The sequence below is a fragment of the Rhopalosiphum padi genome, chromosome 2 (assembly GCF_020882245.1).
Source record: "Rhopalosiphum padi isolate XX-2018 chromosome 2, ASM2088224v1, whole genome shotgun sequence".
NCBI lineage: Eukaryota > Metazoa > Arthropoda > Insecta > Hemiptera > Aphididae > Rhopalosiphum > Rhopalosiphum padi.
The window spans coordinates 59,410,460-59,425,480 of record NC_083598.1 but is presented as its reverse complement, the minus strand read 5'-3'; the positions used below and the strand labels follow the sequence as shown (position 1 = coordinate 59,425,480).

At 30.9% G+C, this 15,021-nt stretch overlaps 1 protein-coding gene across 1 annotated transcript; it reads right to left on the bottom strand.

The window, feature by feature from the left end:
• Nucleotides 1-3,163: 3,163 nt before the first annotated feature.
• LOC132921481 (uncharacterized) lies at nucleotides 3,164-14,781 on the bottom strand. Its single transcript, XM_060984519.1, has 5 exons — nucleotides 14,107-14,781; nucleotides 7,968-8,240; nucleotides 5,823-6,023; nucleotides 5,553-5,753; nucleotides 3,164-3,801 (listed from the first exon to the last, which is right to left on the bottom strand). The coding sequence occupies exons 1-5, from the start codon at nucleotides 14,534-14,536 to the stop codon at nucleotides 3,656-3,658; spliced, it is 1,251 nt and encodes a 416-aa protein (XP_060840502.1). The 5' UTR covers nucleotides 14,537-14,781; the 3' UTR covers nucleotides 3,164-3,655.
• Between the last annotated feature and the right edge of the window lie 240 nt (nucleotides 14,782-15,021).

The window sequence follows — 15,021 nt, the reverse complement described above, 5'->3', positions numbered from 1 at the left end:
TTATAGTTCATTGTATTCAGTCATACAACGTACTTACGTCTAATAACAGATATTACAAAACATATATATTATATATATTAAAGTTATAAATAATTTAATTATATCACCATTTACTGATGAACAATATCAACTGTACAACTTGTACAAGTATGGCTAGTATTTCAGCTATGTATAAATCCAAAATCAAGACATCATATTCCTATTAATTGATCAAAACGGATCAAAAAGCCTGTCTGGTACAGACATGACAAACTATGTTTCCGCTGATCCATTGAATATTATATGCTACGTTTCGATGCCTAATATTCTAGTTATGACTTATGGTATGTGAATCTTGGAGAAAAACACAGTGCACTCCAGTGGTTGCATCCAAGTCGAAATTGCCGGAAGAAATTGACGGGGAAATTGATGATTTAGTTGATCTGCTGGAAAAAAAAACAACATGCCGATGCCGAACATCATAGGTACGACGTCTGGAGCCGCCGACACAAAAGAACCGGCAGCCTGGTTGGTTTTTACCAAACCAAATAGACCAAACTCGTACAAAGTGGCAATAACCAACGATATCAATGGACGCACTACAAAGAATATTATATTTCCTGATGATACAGTGACGATGTGTGGACTCGAAGTCAATATACCGTCTACCTCGACGGTTGAAAACGATTCAAATGAATTGAAGACCGTGGAAAGATATGTCATGTACTGCCATCCATTTACTTTGAAGCCAAAGTTTGTAGTAAGGAGATCTGAAGCGACGTCTGTAACTGATAATCAAAAACTTCATTGTGGTATCGGATCAAAAAATTTGTCATGCGCTTGTTATGTTTCGCAATTCCGCATAGCTTTATACCATGTATAAAAACGACAATAATAGTAATAATAATAATATAAAATGCAATTTATATCACATGATATCATTGATATCTTTAAGACATTATTTATGCTCTCTCGTCGGATTTTAATTTTAAAGTGAGTTGTGAGTATGTAAAATAATATTTATATTTAAATATTATCGCTTAATTTAATCTATACCTGTACTCTATTATGCTTTTGGGCGTTTTATAATTTAAACAAATAATAATAATATACTTTATATTTTACTGGTTCATCGTAATAAGATAAAAAAAAAGTTGATGTTTACGATATCGACATTACTTCAGGTTAATAATTAGGTATACCTATTACCTAATATTATAATATTATTCCACATTTATGGTATTTATAAAAGTCTATTGGGGAAAAAAACAAGTACAACCTACAATTAGAACCAACTCAATTTAATTTTCAATATTATAAATAGCTATTTTTTTTTTTAATATTATTATGGTTATACTCGTACATTTTAAATAATATTACTTATTCATAATATAAACATTAACGATTAATTTTATACACATTTGTACAAACAATAATTGTATTGTATACACACATTACAAACAAATGAATATTTTATAAAAAACCAATATTAAAATATTTAATAAATGTCAAATAAAGAATACTCCGAATAACTTTTACATTTTAAAATATTAAAACTTATAATAATATGTATTATATAACCTGATTAACCCGACCTAAAATCATTATCATTGGAGCGGATGTGTTTGCACCCTTTACTCTTAAAATAGTCCAAGCTAGCACGTCAAAAGTATAGGTGTACACGAAATCATACATAAAATTAACTATAGAATATTTTATTTCATGATTAATTAATTAGCTAAAATTTATTTTAATATTTTTATTTTATAATTATAATGTAATAACTTAATATTATTTATTGATTTTAATTTTATTATTTTAGTTCTCTGATGAATTTTGTGTTTAAGGGGAATGTAATTTGATTTAACATAATAACAATCTTATTATTATAATAAACGTGGAAGTAATGCAAATGTATAAATTAAACTGTATAATATATATTATATATTTTTAAATGCATTTTTTTTATTGGTTTCTAGTGATATAGCAACCAAGTATTTTTATGATTTTCGCTTTTTAGTCATTTTTTTTAAATCTTCGGAAGTTTACGCATAGTATATATTATACAGAAAATAAATTACATTTTTAAAAAGCTAAATTTAATTTTGCCAGATAAAATTTAAAAACAAGCTGCTAAAATCTCGTATTTAAAAAAACAACTGAATTTATTACATCATGAATTTAGCACAGTTATACATTGTTAAATGCGTTATTTTTAAACATAAATACATAACCGTCTGCAATTTATAGTATTTTATTTTATTTAAAATGTGAGAGCAATTGATGTTTATTTGTTATTTAAACTAAATAATATACCAGGTAAGTATAATTATTATACGATACCATTATTACAACATTTCTTGGATAAATATATTTTGGAACTTTTCTATTTTGGTTTACGACGATCTTATTGTTTTCAACGGTAATGAAAAGAAGCAGTCATAATTTCCTAAAAACATTGTAATGATCGGCGATTTTTTTAAAAAATATTTTGTAAGTGAATGATATCGATATTATCACGTTTATTGTTCGAATATTTTGTAGTTGCATTGTACACTTTTTACAATAAATTTAACAATTTAATATTTTTTGAAGCGGCAAATGATGCTTATGTCATATTGTCATATTGCTGTTATGGAAATGTGTGACCAGAATAACCAATAAATAATGCACAACGTCTGATGTTGGATGTTTAATATCAATAATAGATGTTTTCGTGCAATACACGCTGGAAATCGAAGATACCGCTAAATCCGTTATTCCGACATATCAATGATAGTCGGAATGCGTGTAAAAACGAATCGTTTAGTATAGTTAATTCTCATTACATTTATGTCACGGTACGGGAAACGTTTTTTTGAGCACTAACTATATTGTATGTATATTAAGAGTATACCAAAAATATATATGGACTTGTATATAAGTTAAAATATCATTTCGCGTTATTTAGAATTAAAACACTATAATATACATTTGCGTTTATCGTTATCATCGTTTAAAATTATAATGATTGATAAGATATGTTTTAACTATTTTTTTTTGTCATAATACGCAGTTTTCTTAACGTCGAAATTCGTATTTTTTTTATTTTTTTCGTATAAATTATTAGTTTATATTAATATTGTTGTGTTGAGTTCTAGTAAACTCTAATAATAGGTACGGTTTTAAAATAATACATTTGAGCTTGTAATTTTCACGATATTCATATATTATATAATTTACATATTATATAAATATGGATTACTTCAATAAATAATAAATATTGAGAGTATATAGATAAAAAATAATATTTACAAATAAATATAAAATAAATAATAATCGACGTGGTCACAATAATGCATAATATTAAATTATAATAATATATGGGGCATGACGAAAAGGATATTTTTATCGACGTACTACACGGGTCGCTTAATTTCTAACACCCGTGGTCCGTATTTGAAAGTATCCCGTTTCATCCTAATCGTACACACTGCATATATCATAAATAAACCATAATATCATACACGCACAGATTGACCATTAAAAAAAATAAATAAAATAACTTATATAATATAATGTTGTTTATACTTTGCGTAATCGCGAATAATACGTACATAATAATAATATGATGTACGTTATACGCTACAATAATTTAATATTCATTGGGTCATGTGTCTTAGTCTAGATTGTCGGGTCATTTTTCGTTGGCGTGGTCGTCTTCGGGTGTAGGAATGTAAGCTCGGTAAGCCACCCAATGTGGTTCGTGCACCATGGACTTTCTCGCCCAGCCGCTACCGCCGTGTCCGTTGACGCCCGCCCAGCCACTGGGCACTCCAGCGCCTAGAAGTACACAAATCGTTAAAATACCATACATTTATCACGATAGATTAGTAAATTTATACGTCAGCTACGGTGGTTTACATCAAGATCGCGACGAGAGAGACTAATATAATGTACACGTATACGGAAAGTCTCACCCGACGTCCTGTTCAATAATATTAAAATATAACGCACTACTAAGCTGCAGTAGCCATCGGTGTACGAACTACCACCAAGTGCAATACGACTTTACACTTCTAATATCTACTACAGATTGGCAAACATTATGTTGAGCGGGGTTTGTAATATAGGGGAAGGCGGGGTAAGTCCGTACGAGAGGCAAAACCGTATGATAAGGTTTATTGAACAATAAGTCAAGATAGAAAAAAAATTATTGATGTTAATTTGTCCATGACCGTTATTGTTATTGTTATCGATAACTATTAACCTCATTTTTAACAAATTCCCGCTCAAATTCTTGTTATCACAAAATATGTGTAATCACTATTTTTTTTCATATATTTTCATTAAAAACTTTTATACTTATATTTGTTTGATGTAAAAAAAAAACTGCATCAAATTACGCAAAAGTAAGTACTGATTATTTATTGATATAATATGGAGGAATGTTGCTTATACTTTTTAGTTAATTGCTGTTAATTTGAATACACCTACTGTGGGGCAAAACCGTATAAGTATAATACATAAGTATAGTATACATAAGTTTAATGTTTATTTTATTTTCATTATTTTGTTACTTACATGAATATTTAAACTTGTTTGGTTTAAATGTTATTTAAAAAGTTTGTTATGTAAGGTAAAGAACTACCCTACAAAATTGTGTTCATAATAAAGTGAAAAATAGTTGTTAAATGAGTTATTATTTTTTTTTATTCTAATATAAAAATGCAAAATACTTTACTCAAGATTTTTTTTTGGAGATGGGAGATATTAATATGTATTGCAAAGGGTGCCTATTATATTTCTACTATTTTAGATCATAAAACCATCCATACGGTTTTTCCCCAAGACTAATACGGTTTTACCCCACCTATGAGGCAAAATCGTATTTTTGGGTACTTTCAAAATTTGGATTTTTTTTAGTTTAAGTTAAGATTTTTTCAAAATGCTTCAATATTATTGAAGCTAACAATATTTGTGATATATTTACGCAATCCAGTTTCAAATTTTTCAAATGTTGTAAGTTTTACAGTGCCTAGAAGTTAGTAGTATTTTGAGAAAGTCATAATGTATATTAAGCCTTACCAATGGTGACTTATCACTAATATGTTTAGATTTTAGATACTTAAATATTTTTGAATGACAAAAAATATTGCATTAAGTTATTAAAAAAGTAAACAATATGGATTTGACACAAATATATTATACGATTATATGAATGTACCTACAAATATTTTTAGTTTGATTGTTAAAGTGTGTACTTTTATCGAAATTTAACGCTTTATATAGACATAATAAAAGTGTCGTTTTAAATGCTTTGATTAACTATGAATAATTTTCATGTCGAAGGAAACTTTAATAAGATAAATTTTAAGTGAAAATATAGAAATGTATTTCCTGTTAGCGACGGTTTGCGATATATTCACCCAAAAAACTGGTGGAATAATTAAAATAAAATATAATATTTCTATACTTCAAGCGAGATCTCTGTTTTTAGCTAACGATGTTAATCACAATAATTAGTGAGACGGCTATTAGCGGTTATAATGAGTCTGTGTAAAACGCAAATCATCGTTTATTTTCACTCGTACCTGATGAATAGGAGTCCTGGCCGCCAGCATACGTGTTGTCGCCGCCACCAATGTGTGATCCCGCCGAGTAGCTATCACCACCGCCGCCCGTCGACCAACCTGTTGCTGTGTGACCGGACACCCATCCGGCTGCAGTTCCAGCACCATATTCCGCGGCTCCGCCTCCTCCGTGGTTGTCGTGTACGATGATCACTTCTTTGCCTAAGTCGTTTGACGTAAGTTTGTCACCGGCATTGTCGTTTTTACTATCCGCGTATGATTTGTACTTACCAGATGCACCACCGCCGCTTTTTTTCCCCTTCATCAGCTGCGCCAAGCTCATCAGCAGCGCGAGTTTACTCAAAAGCAACGCCTTAATAGCCTTCACCTTGATCATCAACATCATGAGCGGTCCCATGAGCGCCATTTTACCCATCAGTCCCATCATCATCATGTGCATCATTTTCTTGTACTTTTTGCTTTTTCCTCGGCCTGATTCCAAACAAAAAAAAAGATAAAACACGATTAATTAATTACAACAGTTCAATAGAGCTCTTAATAACTTATTCGATCTCAATTATTGATATGATTATTATTATTAATAATTACTATTTACTAATTAATTGATAATGCGCGTTTAATTATGATAGTTATTTATCAAGTCCTGGTGAAATTAAATTGTAAAGTATTAATGTAATATTGAAAATTAAGTATGAAATTAAATTTGTTTTATCGTAATAAAAATTTCTTAAATTACGAGTATTTAAGTAATTATTGGCACGTACTGTATAGCATAGCTATTTTTTGAAAGTACAATGGATGTTTAAAAATTTAATGTGTGCCTCAATATTAAAATAATTATGTACATATTAAAAAGTATACGCCGTTCGCATTATAATGTGTTGCAATTCGTAACACGTTTTATATTTTCGCTGAAGAGTTTCCTAATAATATCGTTAATTAAGCCATACGAAAAATATAAGTAATTTTTCGTCGTTGTCGTCTCCTTATGCTACGGGTTTTCGAATAACTTTAATACTCCGAATCCAATCGCAGCAATGTCTAAAAGTGAAAATTCAACATTGAGTGTAAAATATATCATATTATTATTTGTAGTTTGTCCATCGTCCACAACGATTACCGTCGCGGATTATGTCGGTTTTATTTGCTTCATCTCCTTCAGGAGACGCGTACTGATAATTTGGACGCCGCCGCAGTTGTCCACCTGCACGCCGGTTGATTAAGGAAAAATAATTGACGATTCGTCAACAATTTAACGACTCAATTCGTCAGGGTGTATCGACAAAATGTATGGAGTTTTATACGATACACAGAACTGTGACGATTAAAAAGCAGTAATCAAGTGACTGTTGTACGTACCATACTATATACCAAATATATCATATAATATACTTTGATGGTAATTTATGTGATCGGTGGCCTGTAAAAGTCGGATCCAGGTCAGATAATATCGCGTCAAATAATTATATCATTTTACTGTATTATAGCTAGGAATAATAAAAAAAAAAAATAGTGAAAAGAGCAAAATAAAAATTCAAAATTCCGGCGTTTAGGCGTATATAACTACTGAAAACTTTATACGAAAACGAATGTAGTAATTAGTAATTACGTACGGCCGCGGTTCGCGATTATCGTTCATGTGTTAACGAATACGACTTTCTCAGTGCGCGTCTCAATTAAGACAACGGTTCACTGCCGATTGAAAACTAAACCGATATCAGTTGAATTTAATAATAGAATAAAATATCAGTCATAGGCCGTCTTATCAGTTTTGGACGGAAGAAACAACTTGTAATATACATATAATATAATGGTATAATATGTAATGTGTTTAGTTCCTATATGTTACGGGCATTGTAAAAAACTAAATTTTAAAGCTTCAATTTTAATAGTGTGGGAAATACTACTTTATCACGTTGTAAACAGTGATGTGAAATTTCAGTGTGACGTTGCAACTCTTAGTGATTTGTGTGAGAACAAATAATATAATAATAATACAAATAGTTTCTTGTAAAATATTTTTATGATATTATATTTAGTTAAAAAGTTAAACAAATACAAATCATTAAAATTAAAATTAAAATAATTTTTAATTAAAAAAAAAAAAAATAAATAATAATTATTATTTACTTGTCATGTTCACATTTAATTCAGTTGCTTTATGCATATGTTTTTGATTTTTTAATACTTGGTATAAATTTATCTACTTTTTCAAGTCTTATCTGATTAAATTGTGTATTATTCTTAAATTTTTTCTCACCTTATCCGTTATATAATAATATACCTATACTTATTTTATTGAAATTACTTCCTATAGTCGTTTTAATTATATTATCGGGAATTTAAAACGGACATGATCGGAAAAATGTTCTTAGTGACATATTTTATCCTATAACATTAGATTTGTTCACATACCTTCTCCAATAGCCCTAGACAAGTTTATGTCCAAAGTGTTGCCTGCGATGGACCGTGCGTTTCCTTTTAGCGCCGCTGTAATACCGGATGGTAAAGTTATGCGGAGTATGTGCGACCCGATAAAACGGTCGAGGGTGTGCACCATGAGTGCGGACAGAGCGCTCTGTTCATCAACAGTGTTTAATCTGGCCATCAAGTCGGTCTCGTTCAGTGGTGGTCGCATGTCCCTCTTGATTCTGACCACCGACAGCAGATCACCCAGAACGCTGAATCCTGTAAAAATATAACAGTTGATGAGTAAGACGACCAAATATATAAACTTGGATAACTCAAAATTATCTACGTTTTTTTTTAGAGCGTAATTTGCAAATTAGTTTATTAAATTCACTACCCTGTTTATGAGTAGTATGTGTTATCATTTCGTTTTGATACAACTCGTTACGAGAGACAAACCAATGGATATAGTTATATCAGCTTTTGAATGATTTGAATATAAAGTAATACATGACCCAGAGAAATAATTTACAAGAGACAAGTGCATATCCTGACGATGACACCAATCGGTCAATTGTCATAATTTTTTTAATAATATTGATCTAGATTTAAAACGTCGAACTAGTCAAAGAGTATTAATACTATTATCAACTAGAGTTATAGCATTGTTGTCGATAATCTCGATTCGCGACTCTCAGTTGGAGAAATCTTATCTACCTAGAGGGTGGCCTGTTAAAATATAAATGTTTCAAAGAAACGGCTCGATAACCTTGCCCCAGACCGAAGATTTGTTACGCCCGTTTAATAAAATTATTCTGTAAGTTGTTGTTTCTGTATTGTGTCTACATAATTTTTTTTGGACATTCTCGGACGTAATAAGTATGTTTTTCTCCGTCATCTTGACTGAGGAAAAAATTGCGGAATTGTAATTCGAACGGACGGAGTAAAGCGGCTGGCTAGACCATCTGACGGACGTTTATTGAGAAAATGGCGATGCGTCCACGGGGTTCTCACATGAAAAAAAAAAGAAAGTCGAAAAGTAATGCGTTATTATAATAATATATAGGTTCAGAGAGGAGCGGAAGAGCAACGACATCGTGACTGGTCAAAGATCGGACACAAACTTGTGTTGTATGAAAAAAAATCCGAAAGGAAAATAAAGAAAAACTTCCACACCGAGTAGCTGATGAAATTACCATTACAAAGAGTTTTGTTACACACACGCGTATACTACATAATAATATTATTGTATTATTGCTATATATACGAAAAATGGGATTTATATTTAGCACTATAATAATATGTGAATGGATGAAAACACAATGGTTCGTCTTTGCGGCGTCGTGTGACCCATTAATGGTGTTTAAATAGGATGGATCCGAAAAGGTGACAGTATGATGATGGTGATGATGATAATAACAGCAACGACGACAATAATAATAAAAATAATAATAGCTATAGTAATAATAATAATAATAATAATAATAGATAAATAATAGTTGTCGTATAGAGTCGTGTGGACGATATAAATATGAAAATATAGTTATAATATATTATTATTATTATTATAATTATCATTATCACACATAGGACTCGACTTCAGCATAATATTATGTTGGCCGATGTGGGTTACGGAGTTTCCCCTACAGTTTTTCTTGCGTCCTACGCGGCAATCGAAATCGCAGCTAGCCATAGAAGAAACCGTCGCGAATGACGGCAGCGGATCCTTTTTATTATATTGTAATAGCCTGGTCCGCGGTAAATAGATGAAAACTAGAATATAGTATTAAATGTGAAAACAAAAGTAAACAACAACGCGTACAATAATAATAATAACAATATCGTCTAGCTGAATACTATATATATATTTGCAGTTTTTAGGCGTTTCTAATTCACCGGGAAAACTGACAGATTTTGCTAATTTCCGGAGGCGAAAACAATAATAATGCATTTTTTTTTAACTCTCCTATCATTTTCTGCAGATCCTTTTAAAATGACGGTCCATTATAATGCCTAACTATCGCGTGGTGTACATCGTTTCGTATTATTTTGATTTTGGAATAAATATATACATAGGTAGTGATAATTATTAATTAAATTGTTTAGGTTCTCGGAATAATAAGACACGCGCTATCATATTATTCAATGCTTTGTGAACGTATATTTACATAGTTTATTACAATTGTTTGTTATGTTGTATGCATCAATAGAGTGATTGACAGATAAGAAGATAAATTTATGTTTTTCTTAATAATAATTGTATTTAACAATTTCCATTGACAAATACACTCAATTCCGAGTGTAGTGTGTTTTTGCATGTATTTTTTTTTATAATATAATGTTTACGGTTTTTATAATTTTTTTTAAAAATTGATTTAATTAAACACATTTGATATTTAACACTCGACAACATGACTGGTTGAAATCTAATTCGATCGTAATCGTTCGATTATAAGATTATAATAGCGCCTAATGAGTTTCGTTTCGTGTCAAGTCGTTTAAGTATATTACATTATGTCGGGGAAACTAATTTCAATTTCTATTTAGTTTTGTCACTTTTGCTCTCTAAGTACATTAAGGACAATTCGATCACGAAATGTTCCAATAAAAGTTATCAAAAATCAATTATTAACAATTATTGATGATAACCATTACAATATCATAAAAAAGTGTTTTAAGCATATTTCGATTTCGACCTAATCACATTTAATCTCTTCTCAGATAAACCTCGTAAGTACCTAATTATATATCGATTATAATAATATCAACCGACTTGTATTCAAAGAGTTTCTACTTTTTTTTTTGATTCGTTACAATTTAATACATTTTCATAAAAATATCGTTTGATATGAATCCTCTTAGACCTGCTGCAGTATATATAGGTATAGGTTAGTACGTATATTGAAGTCCACTCTTTACGTTATTCATTCCTCTATAGTACTATAATACACGTGATGATGTATCGGTTTTTTATTTCACTCTTCCTATTCCAGTGGCGATAGAACTATATAGAAATTCCATCACCCCATAGCCTAGTAATTTATGGCACGGAACACAATAGGACATTCGGTGCATTATATTATATATTATACTTACCTTACATTGAAATACGTCATTGTGCTTATTTTATCGATTGTAAATACAGAACAATATTATAATGAGACCGAGTTATTATATTGTACATTTTATTATATAGAAATGTTGTAAAATTGTATTTGAAGAAAAAATAAAGATTAATCGAGTGTTAAAAAATAAGACCAAATACCTACAGTCTTCATTCGGACAACACGTTTAATACATATTATCTAATATCTGGACATCTCATTGTGTACAAAACGTGTGTTTATTTTTTCCGTAATGAAATAAAATCCGACGATTGACGGCTAATACAAATCCGGCACGTCACGTACGACGAGATTCGGACGTCACGTCGTCGTACGCTTTAAACGAGACTACACATATTATTATAATATTATAATGCATACTCAAAATGATTATGTGTAGTAAATAATATGTTATTAAGTATAACGAATATTGTAGGGACGTGTCATTATTATTATTATTATTATTTGAAGAGAAAAATATAATGTACCTATAATACTAATATTTAACAATACATTGTTCTTTGACCACGACAATATTAAATCACGTTCAATGAAGATCAGGACGACGTTATATATTATTATAATAACAAACTGCAATATGTGTACCTGACTAAGTAAAATGAACGCGAGGAACCGTGACATATTTATGTGTATTTAAATTGAATCGCAATAAAAATGAGTGATATATTTTATTATACACAGGTATATATATATTATTTAAATATATACATCAAGAATAGTATTTAAATGTTTTACATTTGGTCCGATTGAAAATGAAAACCAAGGCCGATTTCACCATGCTTTCAACTTAATTCTGACATTTTCCACGGGAACCTGCGTCTGTCTCTCAACAATTGTTTGACTAGGTATTGAATTGATCATTGTGTATTTACTATTTAAAATAATGGATTCGTCTGAAATTAGTGTCAAATTATCTAGTCATTTATACTTTTTTCGTTACACAATTCAATCGAATTTTTCTGTCAGTTTGTATATTATTTGTTGAAGTATCGTAGGTATGTGCTCATTTTTTCTCTGAAGTGAATAATTAATTTATTTTAAAAATGTTTATAAAATATTGATATAAAACTAATAAAATATTGATAAAATGTAAATATGGCTTTCTAATCGTTTTAGAAAAAAATCGAATTTGGTCGTTGATGATTGTTGTCGGAAAAAAAGATTCTCAGATCTAACTGAAAGTAAACTGTAGAATTCAGCGCCTATATTTCGGCCACTGGTATTAAGCGTTTCACTTCAGTAAAATCTATTGTCAAGTTCGTGAATAGATATTTTGGTGCTAGTTTAACAACTAACTATAACCCAACTATACACTATTTGAAAGGTTTTTCCGGATTTTCTATATATTTTTTTTTTTTTTGCTATAGAATAACATATTATTGAAACAAACATGACCGTAGAAATCGATTGAGACGACCAAAGCACATACAATGTATGACGAGATGACTTTAAATATTGACAAACTAGAAACAAACACTATACATGTAAGTTACATATTTTTATTATCTTTTATCTGAGATATGTATAATAAAACGAAAATATGCAATCAATATTCCTTTTATTCACTTATATCCCAGAAAAGTAGAGCAATGTATAATATATCAATAATACATAGTACTAAAATAATTTTATATATTGTATACTATATTATAGTATTCATTTAATGGAATTTGTAAATTAATTGTACATAGAGGTATTTGAAAAAAAACTCTCAAACTAGGTGGGCATAGGCCTTTAAAACTGTAAATATTATGCGACATAATATTTAAAGCACCTATACTATCATTATACTTGGTAATGTTTAAATAACATATTGAAAAAATCTTTATAAACTGTAAACGTGATATATTATATGTACCACCGTAATTTAATAATGTAGAAAAAAACTACACAAATTATACGGAAAATATGGTGAAAGGTTAATAATTTTTATAATAGCTATAAAATAGATTAAAAACCTACTTATAAACTTTGTGTTTAATGGGCAACAATTTTGCTAACGTTACCATGTACACATCTATAATACAAACAAATTAAGTGAGCGTGTACCCGCCTTACTATGTTTCCTATGTATAAATACTTAAGTACTCAAATAGTTATATCATTTTTTTTTTGTTTAAAAAATCATATTGCAATGATATTTTGGTTTTAATTTTTTTTCTTATATGCATTACGATGTTATAATATAATTTTTTATTGATTTTCGAAACTGCACAATACAAATATATACATATAATGTAGTCGCGTATCAAATTTGCAACGGCATTAATCTAATAAAACTCGAATCAAACGTTTATTGTCTACATTTTTTGTAATCATACTGAATATTATACATAAAAAATAATAATTTAACGATGGGAGAGTTTTTTTTTTAAATGTATTACATGATATCATATCAAATAGGCACTTGTACTTATATCAATTGTTCAACGGTAATATTTTAAATTTAATAAAAATCTCTGTCGTCTCTATTTTACTTTTATGTGATAGCCGCGTTATGACACTTATATTACTTTTGTTTATATACCTATATATAAGTTTATTATATATATTTGCGGCGCATGGAAAAAACTTCTTAACAGATTTCACGGATGGAATACACAGACCGATAATTTGTGTTTCAAACGAATAAAGCGCGTTACACGCCCAGAAACCGATTTCGCACAAAACCGTTTTCACGGCATAACGCCACACAACCATATACACAATATATATATATATTTATAATTTTTTTTTATTATTATTCGCTCAATCATCGGACAAAGCTATATGCATACTTTTGCAGGTTAGAAGTATACCATGTCGGTATGAATGACGACGAATGCATTTCAGATAATATGTTAAAGGATATTCTAGGCGCTCGTACTTAAATACTTAATAAAAGAAATTCTGAAGGATTTATCAAATCAATTATGTCTAAACTAAAGATTAGGTATAAATAGTGCTGTCGGTCGTGTTACTTCTGACTAGGTACCCAACGAGTAGACAAAAAAATAGTTACGATGACCATTGAAACTCACCTTTCATCCTGCCAAGCTTGTCGAGGAACAAAAGGAATTTGCGCTGGACGCACGGGAACGACAGCTGCATCAGACAGTCGGTATAAATATCGACTAGGTGGGCGCTCGGGTCGGTGGTCGGGTCGTCCTGTTTTTCCTGCAACAGCGAATTTGTGGCGGTTCCGGCCGCCTGGTCTGAGCCCATCGAGAAACTCAGGAACCTCGAGTCCCTGTTGTCGTCGTCTGCACTGCTGCTGTTGTACACTACTATAGCCGGCGTGGATTCAGTGGATTCTACTGTGGAGGCCACAGATGGTGTGGTCCAGTCTGCGGTTGCCGACGAACCGTTCGCTAACACGGTCGCGGCCATAGTCTCCGGGACGGCAAGGGCACTGGCGGATGCGCACCAAGCCGCCGCGGTCAGCAACATTGACACTGCGCACGACACCATGGTAGTAATATCGTACGTCGTGCCGGAGACGGAAATAAGATGGCGAATTTGTATATTGTATAAATATATTTGGCGAAAACTAAGTTGAAAATAATCGTGAACGCAAACCGGAGAAACGAAAGAGATACGAAGAGAAGTGTACGAAGACGAATTTTAATAAATCACTGGGTACCGAACGCGAACGTTACCAGAGCAATATGACTACGACGAATACGAGCCCAAGACGTTTTATACGACTGTTTGAGCGGGCCTTCCAGTATTATAGTGGCTGAGGCGGAATCCCCTTCCTACGCGACGCCCGCGAAGACCGCGCGTGACTGTAACCAGTGGCGGTGGCGTTTAGGCGAAACCACAACGAAGCTGATACGCGCGTCGTTTTTTACCGTTGATATTTTAAAATTAATAAGACATACACGATGTGATATTATCTCGATAATGATATACATTGGTTAATAGACATTAATACTATATTATCTACCTGTAAA

Bases quoted from the DNA above. Each gene is read 5' to 3' on its own strand.
- LOC132921481 (XM_060984519.1), bottom strand. From the start codon at position 14,536: ATGGTGTCGTGCGCAGTGTCAATGTTGCTGACCGCGGCGGCTTGGTGC. The intron at 6,024-7,967 runs GTATGTGAACAA...GTTTGGAATCAG, and splicing joins GTCTAGGGCTATTGGAGAAG to GCCGAGGAAAAAGCAAAAAG. The intron at 3,802-5,552 runs GTACGAGTGAAA...GTGTACTTCTAG, and splicing joins CCAGGACTCCTATTCATCAG to GCGCTGGAGTGCCCAGTGGC.